We start from the raw sequence: 15,265 nt of genomic DNA, 5'->3' as shown, positions 1-15,265 counted from the left end.
AGCTTACTAGGCAAGACAGGTTGTCCAGTGAACCCTGGGATCCTCTTCCCATCTCCAGTGCTGGGATTTCAAGTACATGCCGCCATGTTCCCCAGTCTTACATGTATTCGAGAGATTGAATTCAGGTCCTCATATTTGCAAGACAAAAGTGTTTTACCAACTGAGCCATCTCCCAAGCCCTGGTATAGAATTTTAATATATATATGTATATATATATATATATATATATATATATATATATATATATATATATATACCTTTTTTAAAAAAACAAATGTTTATCTCTGGGTTCTTTCCTATCTGGATATTGGCCTGCAGTTTTTCACTCTTATGAATGCTTTCTGTATCTTAATAGAGGATTATTTAAAACAAAACAAAACAAAACAACAAAAGTCTCACTTTGTAGCCCAGGCTGGCTTTGAACTTATAAGCTTCTTGACTCTTCCTTCTACGATGTATTAGGGTTACAAGTGTGCACCACAACCATGCCCAGCCTCGAAAGGATTAACTTTTACATTTTTTTTCAGTTCTTAGCAAAAGGACTTGTCTAAAGGAACATACTCTGCCATTTCCCAAAGCTCAACTGTATCTAGGAGTAGTTTTTTGTTTTTAAAGATTTTATTTTTAAATTATGTATCTATAAGTGTATGTGCACATGAGTGCTGTGACCATGAAAGCCAGAAGAGCTTCACGTACCCATGGAGCTGTAGCTAGGTGTTTGTGGGCTGCCCAAACCACTGAGCCACCTCTCCAGCCCCACAGGACAGCTTTTGGTGTATCGACTGTTGTGTACACCAGTGAGCGAGGACTGTTGGAGGTACCCTGTGTTGCTCTGTTGTCGGCCTGTGTTGTTTTCTCCCGGGAATTCTGCTTCGTCTGTGATGCTGCGTATCTTCTAACTTCACCAAGAGCACATTGTTATCCGTGGTTGTTGGCATCACAGCTGGCCAGCGGGTAAGTGGCCATCTGGACTGGCACCGTAGTATGGTTTTGCTCACTTCAGTCACAGCGTGTGGTGCTTGCCCTATTTTAAGTCAGGTGCCTCTGTGTCTGTCTGTCATCTCTCTAGAACATGTTTCTTGGCAAGCACCCATATCTTCTTGTTCCCCTAGCCAGGGTCCCTCCAGAGGTCCACTCCTTAGCAAGGGTGCCTCGAATACTCATGCTGCTGCTGAGGTTGCTGCCCTCTTTCAGACATCCACCTTCCCAAAGTCCCACAGATGCACCCACCACCAGGATTCCATGCTCTCCTAGACGGGAGAGGGACCGCTACACTCAGACTCTGAACAGAATCACCTTACGTCAGAAGTCACACAGGCTAAAAGCTCAGACCTTCAAGCTGGGGTGAACAGGACTGTGCTTTAAACACAGGGGGCCATGTTTGGCTGGTGAAGTCAGGAACAGGTCTCCTGTTTCTTCTTCCAGCCCCTTTACACAGTGTTAGAGCACACGAGATGAGTGACGTCATCAAACCCAAGGGCATTGACTGAGAGCAACAGATTCAGTCCCACAAGTTTTCATTACTAGTCAATGAAAATGTTTCCTGAGTGTCCACTGGACTTAGCTCGGGCCCTTTGTCAGTACAGTGGACATAAAGACACTGCTCTGTTCACTTGGTAGCACTGGCTACAGGTCGAAATGAGGAGAAATGGTCCAGCAGTTAGGAGCTCTGGCTGTGCAAGCCTGAGAACCAAATTGTAGGTCCAGCACCCATGTGAAAACAGCATGGTCCTGCGAATACCTGTAACTCCAGCATTGATGGGGGATGCAGGAGTGGAGGGGTAGTCAGAAGGTTCAACAAGAGATGTTTCCTCCTAGGAATAGGTGGAGAGTGATAGAGGAAGACATCAAACACCTTCTGGCTTCTGTGAGTGCACACAGGCACACACGTCACACACATCACACACATACCCCTTCCACACATACCCCACATATACCTCACACACATGCACACACATACATCTCATACACACGATGCATATACACACATACCTCACACACATACATGCACATATGCACCTCACTCACACACTACACACACATACACACAAATAGAGATGGGAAAAGAAGTAAAGAAGAACTTTAATGCAAAAATAACTACAAATACAAATTCTTCATTATCACTGTGTTCCTTTGTCCCAGGAAAAGGACCTAAGACCCAGGGCCTGCTATTCATTCATTCATTCATTCATTCATTCATTCATTCATTCATTCATTCATTCATTCTCATAGTGCCCATGCCAGGCACTGTACTGGGTATATTCTTGAAGATGGAACTACAACACAGACAAACAAAAAATTGAAACCTAATCTACATTCTTGAAATGTTTTTATAGGACTGATATTTTCTTATAAACATCTCAGTGAAGATGGGTAGCATTCTGCTAATAAATATACATACACATAATATGAATTTTGAGGGGGCTGGTTTCCTGAGATGGGGAACTTGAACTCACAATCCCCCTGCTTCAGCGGCCTGAGTTCTGTGATTGAAGGCATGGCCCACCATACCCAGCTTGTCTACTAATGTTTTTGGTGTCAGAAGTTGAGCTCAGAACCTCTGTTTATTCTAGCCAAGTGCTCTACTGTTTGTACCCTAGACTCTTACTATTTTTATTTTTTTCTACATGTAAAACATAATCTGTTCATTCACTCATTTATCTACTTATTTATTTTGTGTTGGCATGTATGTAATGTGTCTATGTGTGCGTGTTTGTGTATGTACAGGTACACCTGTGTGGGTGTGTTTATGTGTTTGAGTGTGCATATGGGGCACAGGCACACCTGTGTGGGTGTATTCATGTGTCTGAGTGTGCATATGGGGCACAGGCACACCTGTGTGGGTGTATTCATTTGTCTGAGTGTGTATATGGGGCACAGGCACACCTGTGTGGGTGTATTCATGTGTCTGAGTGTGCATATGGGGCACAGGCACACCTGTGTGGGTGTTCATGTGTCTGAGTGTGCATATGGGGCACAGGCACACCTGTGTGGGTGTGTTCATGTGTCTGAGTGTGCATATGGGACACAGGCACACCTGTGTGGGTGTGTTCATGTCTCTGAGTGTGCATATGGGACACAGGCACCCCTGTGTGGGTGTGTTCATGTGTCTGAGTGTGCATATGGGACACAGGCACACCTGTGTGGGTGTGTTCATGTCTCTGAGTGTGCATATGGGACACAGGCACACCTGTGTGGGTGTATTCATGTGTCTGAGTGTGCATATGGGGCACAGGCACCCCTGTGTGGGTGTGTTCATGTGTCTGAGTGTGCATATGGGACACAGGCACACCTGTGTGGGTGTGTTCATGTGTCTGAGTGTGCATATGGGGCACAGGCACCCCTGTGTGGGTGTGTTCATGTGTCTGAGTGTGCATATGGGACACAGGCACACCTGTGTGGGTGTGTTCATGTGTCTGAGTGTGCATATGGGACACAGGCACACCTGTGTGGGTGTGTTCATGTGTCTGAGTGTGCATGTGTTGCTGGAGAAGAACCCTGGGCTTTGTTCCTCAGGAGCTGTCTACCTTGTTTTTCTAAGTCAGGGTCTCTCACTGTTCTGGGTCTTGACGATTGGGCCATGGTTTTTAAACGTGGCTCATCTTATTAGCCTTTCCGGAAGGTATTTGAACCAATGGCTGTCCATACACTGGAATGGACTCCTGACACCGGAATTGACTCCTGGCATTTTCTAACTGTCTGACAGTGAAGCACTTCATCTAAAAGGATGTTTTGTTTTGTGTAGACTCATCCAGTGTTTGAAGAAGGAGGACTAGGTTTTCAGCACCTCATATTTTTAGAATCAGAAGTTCTCACATGTTGATGGGTGAAAAGTTTATTTCTACATGGAAATCCCGCCCCCCCATGAAACTGTCTATCTACCCTTGTTTTCGGAGTTATAGTATATTTTCTTTTTTTCATAGCTATCTTGGAACCTGTGGGGAATCCTGGGGAGAGGCTGTATTGAGTTGTATTCTACTGTTGGCTAAGGTCATGTAGACAAACTAATAAACAAACCCACATATGCACTCATGTTAAGGATCCTCCTTTCCACCACTCCGCTGTTGGCTTTCTTGATGGGAGATAAGACATCAGGACTGTGGTTCAACTGTGAGGCGTGTGTCAGTCACAAGGTGATACTGTCCCTGTGTTCTCACAGGCAGTCAACACAGACTCCAGAAGTGGGTGCGGTTTCCCCGACATCAAGCAAATTGTGAATTCCACAGCAGCAGACACTGGCTGGGGGCTGTAAGTCAGATCTGCAAAGATCTGTCTACCTGCCTGGGGACAGAGTCTGATCAATCTTGTGGACGGTGGACACACCCCCTAAGGCTGCTCCCCCACTTCTACGCATTTTCCAGAAGTTCCTGCTTTCTTTACACTTCTGTTTGTTTTTTTTTTTTTTGAGACAAGGTGTTGTTCCTGGAACTATGTAGACCAGGTGGGATTCCTACACAATGTCCTCCTGCCCCTTGGTGCTGTGATTTACAGGTGTGGACCATGCCTGATTTCTCTCCACACTTCTTCCTATGAATCAGGGTCCCCACAGTCCGGTGACTGCCTTTGATTAGTTTGTTCCATACTGGTTTATTGGAAAGCATATGACAAAGGCTGCGGATGAAGAGATGTATGGGCCGAGGTATGGGGGAAGGGACCATATTTTCCAGACCTTCCCTGGGCTTACACCCTGCCCAGTTTCCCACCTGTCTAGAGGTGCAGAAGGTCATCTGAACCCTGTCCTTTGGGTTGTTGGGGGGGGGGACTTCACTGAGTAAGTGTAGGTGAAGCAAGGACGACAGTGTTGAAATGTGGTTGGACAGAAAGGGTCCCATGTCACAGCAGCCGCTTGGGTGGGTACCAGTCAGACTCCGGGGCTTCAACAGGCTGCTCGGCTGCTCCATGCGGCATTCCTTCCTCTAGGGCATGGGCAAGACTCTTCTGGAATGAGGAGTATTTACTATCTGTCAGGAGAGGTTAGAGGATTTCCTTATGGGCAGCTAAAGGCAGGAGAACATTAAAGTCTCTCTGGCAGCCTTGGGGAAGGAGCTGTGGATCAATAGCCATGGAAGGAAACCAGTACACATGTCTTAACATCACACATAGCTATGCACTAGACTCAGTTTTGTGTGGCCTTGTGAGGCAGGCTGTCACTGGGTCCCTGCCCTACCTTCTTGCTACTTTCAAAGAAACATCATGGCTTTGGTGAGCTCCCATTTCAGACCCTGGTCCAGTGACTGTCTCTCTGCCCTACAGGCACACACCATAGGAATGCTTGATTGGTTTCTTTTGGAGACTAGGAAAGAAGGATGGTGATGCCAGCCATTCATGTTGACACAGACTAGCATTGCATTAGAAATTGAGGGTTGGAGTGACTATATTTGTATTAGATATTTTAAATCTTATTTTGTTATGTTTTAAAACAAGTTCATATAGCCCAGGCTGGCATCAAACTACTGATACATTTGTCTCTAGCTCCCAAGTGCTGGGATTATGGGTGTTTACCACCATGCCTGGCTTGCAGTAGAAGTCTTGACCCACCAAAACCACCAAATAAGGCCATTAAAGAGAAATCAGTGTGGTTTCATTTTTTCCCAAAAAGAAAACAAAATTTTAAAGAATGAAACAAGTATTCAATATGTAACAGGCAGAATTAGGACTCTCTCTTTACGAAGGTGAATGAGGGATGTGGTACATATATTCTCTCAGCATTTGGGAGGTAGAGGCAAGGAGATCTCCAAAATTTTAAGGCCGGTTTGGTCTACATATCCAATTCCAGGCCAGCCATGGCTGTCTAGCTAGAGTCTATCCCAAACAAAATAACACTAACAAATGGGCTGGAGATAGTAGAGCGTCTCTAGACTGCAGAGGGCCGAGCACCACACAGCACCAGGCATGGTGGTGCATGCCTCTAACCTCAGCAACTGGGGGGGGGTGGAAGCTATGCAGGGGGGCCACCCGGGACACAGGAGGTGTTGTCTTGGATAAAGTGGGGTGTGTGCTCTCTTCGGTGGCATAGGTGAGGATGACAGATCGAGTGGAGAATAAAGGAATGAGGAGAGAAACAAGCATGGTGTCCCATTGTCAACATGAAATAAACATGGTGTGACTGTAAAATGGATTTTTAACTTAACGCAAATAATAAAGTGCCTTCTCTAAAATGGAGCAGCCGGGCGTAGTGGCACATCCCTGTAATCCCAGCACTCAGAAGGCAGAGATGGGGTTTGCCTGAGCTACAGAGTGAGTTCTGGAGGAGCCTGGGTTGCAGAATAAGATCCTGATCTACTGTGGTTGGGCAGCTTTTTTTTAACCAACTTGTAGCCAGGTGTCACAGCTCATACATGTAATCTTAACATTTGGGAGGTGGGAGGTGGAGACAGGAGTTAATGGTTATCCTCAGCTACATGGTAAGGTCAAGGCTAGCCTGAGCCACATGAGATCGTGTGTGAACATACACACACACACACACTCCCCAAACAAAAAACACCCTACAAAAGCAAAATAAGTCTCAGTAGTGTGTATTTCAAAATGTTACCTCTCGTGAAGCTCCAGCAGCACAATGGTTTAGCCCATGGCACTTAGACAAATGTCACCTCTTCCTCCTGAGAAATACTAGAGATGCCATAAACCAAGAGCATAAATAGAGATGTGAGTGAACTGTTTTTATTGTATTCTTTTTTTCATGTCAAGCATCTAAATTCTAAATAAGTGATTTCATAAAAGGTACACAAATATTCCTGGAACGAGGATGGGATTGGATGCTTGGAGGAACAGCACTGTGCCACCCTTGCCTCTGAGGTTCTGGGACATCACCCGAGGCAGGACTGCTTTTTTTTTTTTTTTTTAAAGCAGCCAGCACTAATCTCTGTAAGCAGAACACCTAAGCTCCAGGAACTGACCGCTTGGTACGCTGTGCCCTGCTGCTCCCCGCTGACTGCCCAGGACGCTGTGCCCTGCTGTTTGCCTTGGGAAGGTCTCTGGGTGTAGTTTGTTTTGGATCATTGTGGGGACCTCCAGGCTAGCAGAGTGAGCACATGTAATATACTTAAACAAAACAAAATAAAAAGTTTCATTTGATTTTTAGGGGGAAATGAGCCCCGTTTGTTTGGCTGAGATGTTGAGGGTTGAGAATGAAGTCCAACAGTACATCACTTCTGGAGCGGGAAGCCCCTCATCCCCTTCCTTCCTCTCCTTCTTCTCTCCTCTCCCTTCCCCTGACCACGTCTTCAGGAGTGTGGACACAGTCACCTCCAACTGGTCGTTTTTTAAGGATTGTGCTTGTGGGGAGAACACTGAAGAGAAAGAAATGTGAACATCAAGGCTGCCACACATTCTGCGTTCCGCTCTCCTCTCCAGCCCTGTAGTGACTCTCCCGTCTCTGTCTGCTTCCCTCCCTGGCCTTCCTGAGTCTCCCCCCCCCCCCCCCCCAGTTAAAACCAGCTCCAAGAAACATGTTGTGAGCAACGTACCTTAAATGCTGCAGCCTTCTGGGTTTTCTTGGAAAGCACATTGACACTTTCGTCGAGATATCTTACATGAGTCACGGGATGCTCTTTACCTTGTGTGGAGTGATTGGGTGGGGCAGGGCAGGGTGGGGGTCATTAAAAAAACAACAACCCAAAAACCTCAACAAAATCTCATCTGTGTCCTTCATGGCAGCCATCTGTGGGAATGTGTGTCCTGTGGCCAGTGGCAAGACTTGACAAGCAGGCACTTACTTACCTTGTGCTCAGCTCTCTCTGGGAATCGTCCAATGAGCTGACCTACCGTGACTGTGCAGATTCTCCAGAGTACAGTTCGGATCTGTTTTCAACAACCCAGCTAGCTTTTACTACAGATGAGACACTGACATTTGCCTGTGATTTACTTTATTTATTTATTTTTCTTTTTTTGTTTTTTTGAGACAGGGTTTCTCTGTGTAGTTTTGGTGCCTTTCCTGGAACTCACTCTGTAGCCCAGGCTGGCCTCGAACTCACAGAGATCCGCCTGCTTCTGCCTCCCAAGTGCTGGGATTAAAGGCGTGCGCCTGGCTGTGATTTACTTTTAAAAACATTGTAATTAAGAATGTTCCTCCCAGTTTCTTCAGTTTGAGGAGGGAAGGGAAAAGGCAGTGTTCAAGTTCAGCCTCCCCTCTTAGCTGCAGCTGCTGCCTGGACCTGGAAGCTAGTAAGAGTTGGATGTGGCTCTGCTGTCAGGCCCTGGGTTTGATCCCCAACGCCGAGTAAAGCACGCATGGTGGCTTATGCCTGGGATCCTGGAGAGGTAGAAACAAGAAGGTCAGGAGTTCCAAGTCAGCCATGGTTATGAATTGAGTGGGAAGCTAGCCTGGGCTATGGGACTCTGCTTCAAACTAAGGGAGGAAGCTGATTTTGACAACCATTAAGAATGGTGTGAGGGAAGTTTTGTCATCATTTACTCCCAGGTGTTCACCGTTTGGTTTTGCTTGCCTAAATCTAGGCATGCCTGCGATGCTGGTTGTGTATGGCATATTATTTGTAAGATGTGGCATTCCTACTCCCCCAAAACAAATAAACCCAAACAAACAAACAACAGTAAGTCAGCTCTGTAGGGAGGTGTGGTCAGAGTTTAACTAGACAGAGGCAGGCTGCTTGCCTGGAAATACTTCATACATAGTAGCTTTTTATAGAAATAGGCCCAAGGCAGACGGACTGGAGAAGCAGGAGGGCGTGGATGGGAGATCCAGGGCATGTCCACATTCCTCTGCCCTAGCTGTGTGTACCATCTTAGTAGCCTGTAGTGGTAAGTTTCTCCGGTCTGCCCGGCCCCTGACAGCCACTTATAAAATAATCACTCAGAGGCTTATATTAATTATGAACTGGCTGGTCTATGGCTCAAGCTTCTTGCTAGCTAGCTCTTATAACTTAACCCACAGCAGTAGCTCTTCAGGGAAAGGATTGTAGCCCTTGGGTCTGAGATTCTGATTAAAATGACCCACCCCCTTTTATAGACCTGGGCCGCTTTAGTGGATAACAAGGAACAGCCTAGCGCGTGACATGGACTGAAGCCTGAGGTCTGTGGCTCCATCCGCCGCGTACAACTGGGTTACGACAGCAAGAGCAACCAAATTTCAAGCCAACAGGCCACTGGAAACCCTTACATAATTGTAGAAGGTTTGGGTTTCCTGTGGTTCAAGTTTTCTTGCCTCTGTCATGATCAAACAATCTGGAGAAAGGCATAGAATTTCAGAGGAGAATCTGCAGGACGGTGCACAATGAGTCCATTCTTTCCCGGCTCACACAAGCCCTGCGTCGGTCTTCACCCCTGGCTTGACTACAAGGCTCCATTTAAACTGAACCCCCCTCGCAGACTTAACTGATCCAGGAGTGACTCAATAGATCAGCCAGCTACTGTAGCTCTCTTTCCCGTTGTGATAAGGGGACAGAACACAATGGGCCTTACAGTTCTTAAATGACTCCATTCTTCGCTTCTGTGTATGAGATGTGATGCTAATGTGATTTTTCCTTCTTAATAAAATTTTCTGTGGCCTGATTATACTCTTAAAAAGCTTAAACAAGCACAGTGTGGACCCCTGCCCATTTGGATAAAATTGAAAAAAAATTTTTTTTTCAAAATTTTATTTTGTGTGTACGGGCATTTTGCCTGTGTTGTATCTGTGTACCATGTGTGTGCCTGATGCCCACCGAAGCCAGAAGAGGGCATTGAACCCCAGAACTGGAGTCACAGGTGGTTGTGAGCCACCATGTGGGTGCTGGGAACCGAACCCAGGTCCTCTGCAAGAGCAAGAAATGCTGGTATCTCTGAGTCATCTCTCCAGCCCCCGCTTTGTTTATCTATTTATCTATTATTTATTTGTTATATATTCTTTTGAGACACGGTGTAGCCCTGTCCAGTCTCAAACCGTCTGTGCAGCAGCAGGTGGCCTTGACCTTCTTGACTCTCCTGCCTCCACTTCCCTAATGTTGGGGTCATAGGCTGGCTGACAGTTTTTACTTGTGAGGAGTAGACACTGAGTTCCTATAGTTGGGCTCTTGACTTTCTTTCCGTTACCTTAAATGTTACACAAATGTCGTGTTCCAGTGAAACTGGCTAGCGATTAGAGCTATTGAAGAAACCAAAGTGCCATTGTGATTGTGTTGATTACTGAGTCGCTAGGACAGTGGTTCTCAACCCGTGGGTCATGACCCCACAGGGGGTTGCATATCAGATATCCTGCCTATAGATATTTACATTACGATTGATTCATAACAGTAGCAAAATTACATTTATGAAGTAGCAACAAAATAATGCTATGGTTGGGGGTCACCCCATGAAGAAATGTATTAAAGGGTCCCAGCATTAGGAAGGTTGAGAACCACTGAGCTAGAAGATGGGGGAGCCTGACATGGAAAAAAATGCCAAGTGTGGGATGTACCCACTCTTTTTAAGTAGTGACCATGCACTTTGGATCTGGACTTCAGAATGGTCATTCTGAGCTTAAGGAATCACCAGGATGCTTGTGAAAAATGCAGGTACCTCAGTCCCGCCTGTATTAGGTCTGGGATGGGGGCCTGAGATTTTGTAGTTAAGGAGCACTTACTTGATTCTAATCCTTGGCTTCTGGGCCATTGTGAAAAGAAAGTGAGTGTCATGAAGGTTGTGTTGGGGGCGGGGGGCTCTCTTGCCTCCCAGGTGAGCAGGGACCCACTTTGCTAAGAGTAATCCTCAGTGTGATCCCCATAGGCAGAAGGGCACTTCCTTATACATGGCTTCCATCCAGAGCAGAATGTCTATCTCAACCCCAGGTTCCCAGGGAACACCCCTTACCTGTGGCCAGCCTGGGCTGTTTGAGATTGCCATCTCAGTCCTACCTAGCCCTGTAATTAGAATTTCAGAGTGTTTGTTATCAGCAGTAATTAATCCAAATTCACTCCCCTATCTTTTCTATCCCATTGCCCACCCCATTTAGTACTTTGCAATGGTTAAAAACAAAGGTCATTTTCAAAAGGACTCCCAATTAGAAATGGGTCCTGGAGCGCCTCTGGGGAGTTACAGGTGCAAAGTTTGTTCATTGTAGGAGGATGAGATTTTCCCTTGAAGATCCTAGGTGCGATGGTCGGGGCAGATAGGGGAAGTATGTGGTGATGAAAGCGCTCAGCTTCATAGCGGTTTGCCGGAGGGCTCCTGTGAGCTCTGGTGTAGGAGCCATCTCCCTGACAGACTTTTTCATCATGAGAATTTTCAGTTGGCAGGTTCTCTGCAGCCTTGGTTCTTAGAAATGGAAGCAGGGTTGCCTCTAGCTGCTGGGCAAGTGCCTTCCCATGGAGCTGACCCCCAGCCCAGGCCTCTTAGGATGAGAATGTTCAGACCTGTCTACAACCAGTAGCAAGCAAGTCCCTGCGTCGACATTCCCTGTCAGGAACATTCCCATTCTCTCAGTGGTCTCTTCTGCTCTTAAACTCCTGGACTCCTGGTGTGTTCCATGTGTGTGTGGGGGGAAGACTGGGTGATCTTTTCTCATTTCTGGTAAGGTCTATAGCTGAGGTTCCATTATCAAAATAGAGACCAATAAGAACACACACATTTACTTAATAAGGTTTTATGTGGCACAGGACTAGTCAGAAGTGAGGATCCAAGAAACCCCATGTGGTTTTACAGCTGGTAAGATGAAGAGTGAACAAAGAAAGAGATTCTGACTTAAGGAGTGAGCAAGGTCTTCTGGGTAGATTTTTTCCTGTCTGTTTTGTTGTCTGTAAGGTACCCCTTTCCTCTCCTCTGTGTGTCTCAGGGTACCTCCTGCAGAGGGTCTTGTGACCTACTTCTAGGAAAGGCAGAAAACTGTTTCATAGCCTGCTGCAGGGAGGAAGGCCAGGGAAAAAGAGCCAATAAAACCTCCTGCCTCAACTGTTTTCAAGGTGCCCTGTGCTGGGGTTGTGGGTCCCCAGATCCATCATTTCCAGATTAGTTTATTTTAGGGACAAAGCAAACACACAGTTGTCTTGATCATAAGTAGTCATCCAAACATGTCTCTTTCAGGAATGTGTTCCGGAGAACCTGGAGCTGAAGAAGAAGATTTTTGCCCAGCTGGATCGCATCGTGGACGATAGAGTCATCCTAAGCAGTTCCAGCTCTTGTCTGCTTCCTTCTAAGCTGTTTACAGGCTTGGCACACGTGAAGCAGTGCATCGTGGCTCATCCTGTGAGTACATTGTTTGTTTTGTTCCTTTGTGGTGTTGGGGATCAAACTCAGATCCTCTCACATGCTAGTCAAGTACCAAGGTACACTCCAGCCCTGGGCGTGTGATAAGCCTGGGGACTTGATTGTATCTCATTCTTTTTTTAGGGGCAATGCATTACAATGGATCTGCAAGCATCTTGAACTGCTTTATGGAGGTGTCATCCACATGCCACACAATCCGTTAGTAAATTTGGTGGTTTTGCATACATTTAGGATTGTGCAATATCATCATTTAAAAAAAGGAATATGATCCAAAATTCCTTGGAATTTTATCTGTGCGTCTAAGGTGTCATGGCATAAAACAAGCAGTATTTAATCCTTGAACCCTCTGGGCACTCATCGTGTGGTATAAGGCTAGCTGCTAGGTTAGCAGTCCCATTAATAAGTAAAAGTGCTGCATTAAAAGTGTCTACCCGGGCCGGGGACTGGCTGAATGGAGAAAGAGTATGCTGTACAAGCATGAGGGCTTGGGTTTGAATCCCTAGGACCCATTAAACTGAGAATAGTAGTGTGTGCATCTGTAAACCCTGAACTTCTACAGGGAGGTGTGGGACGCAGAGACAGGCGAACCCCGGAACCTCGAGGGCCAGCTAGCCCTGTGTACGCCGCTGCAAACAACAGAGACCTTGTCTCAAACGAAGTAGAAGGCAAGGCCTGATACCAGAGTTGGTCATCTGACCTCAGAATGTGGCCGTGGCACAAGTGTGTGCGTGTGTGCTCACACACACACACACACACACACATACACATGCACACGTACACACACATACACACACATACACACACACACATACACACACATACACACACACATACACACACACATACACACATACACACATACATACACACACACATACACACACACATACACACATACACACACACATACACACACATACACACACACACACACACACACACACACACACACACACATGAAGATTTTAAAATGTACATGTCATACAGGAGTTTATAGACATGTCACTTGCCTTGCATCATTTCCTGAACGTCATTCACAGGAGGATCAGCTCTGTTAAAATGCAAGTTCTGGGTGTCACTGCCAGAATTCTGATTTGGGGCATCTGAGTTGAAGCCCTCTTCTCCTGCTGCTCCCCCTTTACCCATCCACTGTGACTGACTAAGCACATTTCCTCACCAGGCACACCTTGTGTGGTCAGCTGGGCCACAGGCTCCGGTTAGCAGGGGAGGGAGGGCTCCGTGAGTCTTGGTGAGGGCAGGGACCAAGCATGGCGGTTTAAAGATCACTCCGTGAATGGTGCTGGAGTCCTGACCATGAACTCAGCATGACTGTGAAGAACCAGGACAGCCTGTTTGGGTGGGAAAGCTAACTTAGCTCCAGCCATGAGAAGTAGGATGGCACATTGTGTCATTACCAGCCACAAGCTACCCAGAGAAGCAGGGCCAGCCCGGCTGGGTGGATGGGAACTGGGCTGGAAGCTGAGGTATTGCGTAAGCCAAGGCCGCAGGGCAGGAGCAAGGGAGAGTATGTGGGGTGGGGTCATGATGGCATGGCTGGGAGAGCCCACACACTGAGAGGGGGCAGGAGGAGGTTTGAAGATGAGAGATGGGGAACCTGGGTTAGCTACTTTTCTTGTTGATGTGGCCAAGTGTCTGACAGGAAGTGAATTAAGGGAGAGAAGGTTTGTTTCAGCTCTTAGGTCGAGGGGCTATCATGGCAGAGAAAACATGGTGGAGAGAAGCAAGGAAAAGGCCGGGGGCAGGGTCAGCTGTGAACCTCAAGACCCAATACACAGTGACCATTTCTCACTTTCTCCAGTGAGAAAAACTAAAGGTTCCACAGTCTTCCAGAGCAGCACCAGCAGCTGGGAACCAGGTCTTCAAACCCATGAACTAGTCGGGAGGACAACCTTTTTTTTTTTTTTTAAAATAAAGATTTATTTATTTTTAGTTTATGTGTTTGGGTGATTTGCCTGCATGTATGTCTGTGTACCACATGTATGCCTGGTGTGTGCAGAGACCAGAAGAGGACCCCAGATCTCCCAGAACTGGAGTTACAGACAGCTGTGAGCTATCATGTGGATGCTGGGAATAGGACCTGAGTCCCCTGAAAGATTAGAGACTGCTCTTGACTGCTGAGCCATATATCTAGCCCCACAGAGCATCTCATATCCAGACCGTAGCAGCATCCCTTACCCAAAATGCTTGGGACTAAGAGTATTTCCGAATTTGAGTTTTGGAATGTTTACATAGTCTTTACGAATTGAACATTCTTAATCCAAAAATTGCCAAATCTGAAAAGCTCTGAAATTTAGATTTTTTTTTAAGCACAGTGTCAGAGCTTAAAACATTTCAGATACCCAGACCCTTTGGAGGTGGAGAAGCCTCACCAGCAGGGCTCTAGAGGATCATGAGCATTACTTTGAAGAACCCTCCGAGTCTAGGTACAGAGCAGCAGCATGAAGCCTTGGAAATGCTGCTGTGGCAAAGTCCAGACCTTAGAACACAGTGCACAGGGCCACATTTGAAGCCTGAGGAGCTGGGGCTAGAATGGGGGCCAGGGAAAGTCTTCTTCCAAAGAAGAGCAGTTGAGAGGAGGTGCTAGACTGGTCGGGGTGCAGAAAAGGGATGAGTGACTGGACACCCACGAGATGCTCAGTGTCAAGACTCAGGCAGTCCAGACTCCAAGTTTTGCCATATTGTGAAATAGCATTGGAAAGAGTGAACCAAATGAACATAGAATGGAAATGGCTACATTCAGTCACAAAACGTGCAGGTGACATTAGAGTCCAGAGGGATAAGAGCTGAAAGCACCCAGGCATCAAGGCCTGAAGTTGTCTTTTCTCCTGTGATAGGTAGATGTCATAAAAGTCCCTCTGAAAACAGCCACTGACTGCTACAGTGGATGGCATTTGCCTGTAAGAAAGCCACCAATTTCTAATCTGTTGTATTGCATTTAAGTTGGTCAAAAAGGAACGCTATTTAAATCAAAGACTTCAGAAATCACTTATATATTCTCAAAAAGACTTTTCCACCTTGTGTAGGCCAAGACAAATGGCATTCGGCAAGTCTAGTTGGTAGATGGCTTTCC

At 46.5% G+C, this 15,265-nt stretch overlaps 1 protein-coding gene across 1 annotated transcript in view; it reads left to right on the top strand.

Moving 5' to 3' along the window:
* Cryl1 (crystallin lambda 1) overlaps positions 1-15,265 on the top strand; it is a 123,938-nt gene that overhangs the window by 71,039 nt on the left and 37,634 nt on the right. The window contains exon 4 of the mRNA XM_016006914.3: positions 11,992-12,153. Within this exon, the coding sequence (XP_015862400.2) occupies positions 11,992-12,153 (162 nt within the window). The remainder of the gene's footprint in view (positions 1-11,991; positions 12,154-15,265) is intronic.

Source organism: Peromyscus maniculatus, chromosome 9 (genome assembly GCF_049852395.1).
Source record: "Peromyscus maniculatus bairdii isolate BWxNUB_F1_BW_parent chromosome 9, HU_Pman_BW_mat_3.1, whole genome shotgun sequence".
NCBI lineage: Eukaryota > Metazoa > Chordata > Mammalia > Rodentia > Cricetidae > Peromyscus > Peromyscus maniculatus.
The sequence above is the reverse complement of the archived record's forward strand: the minus strand, read 5'-3'. Positions and strand labels throughout refer to the sequence as shown.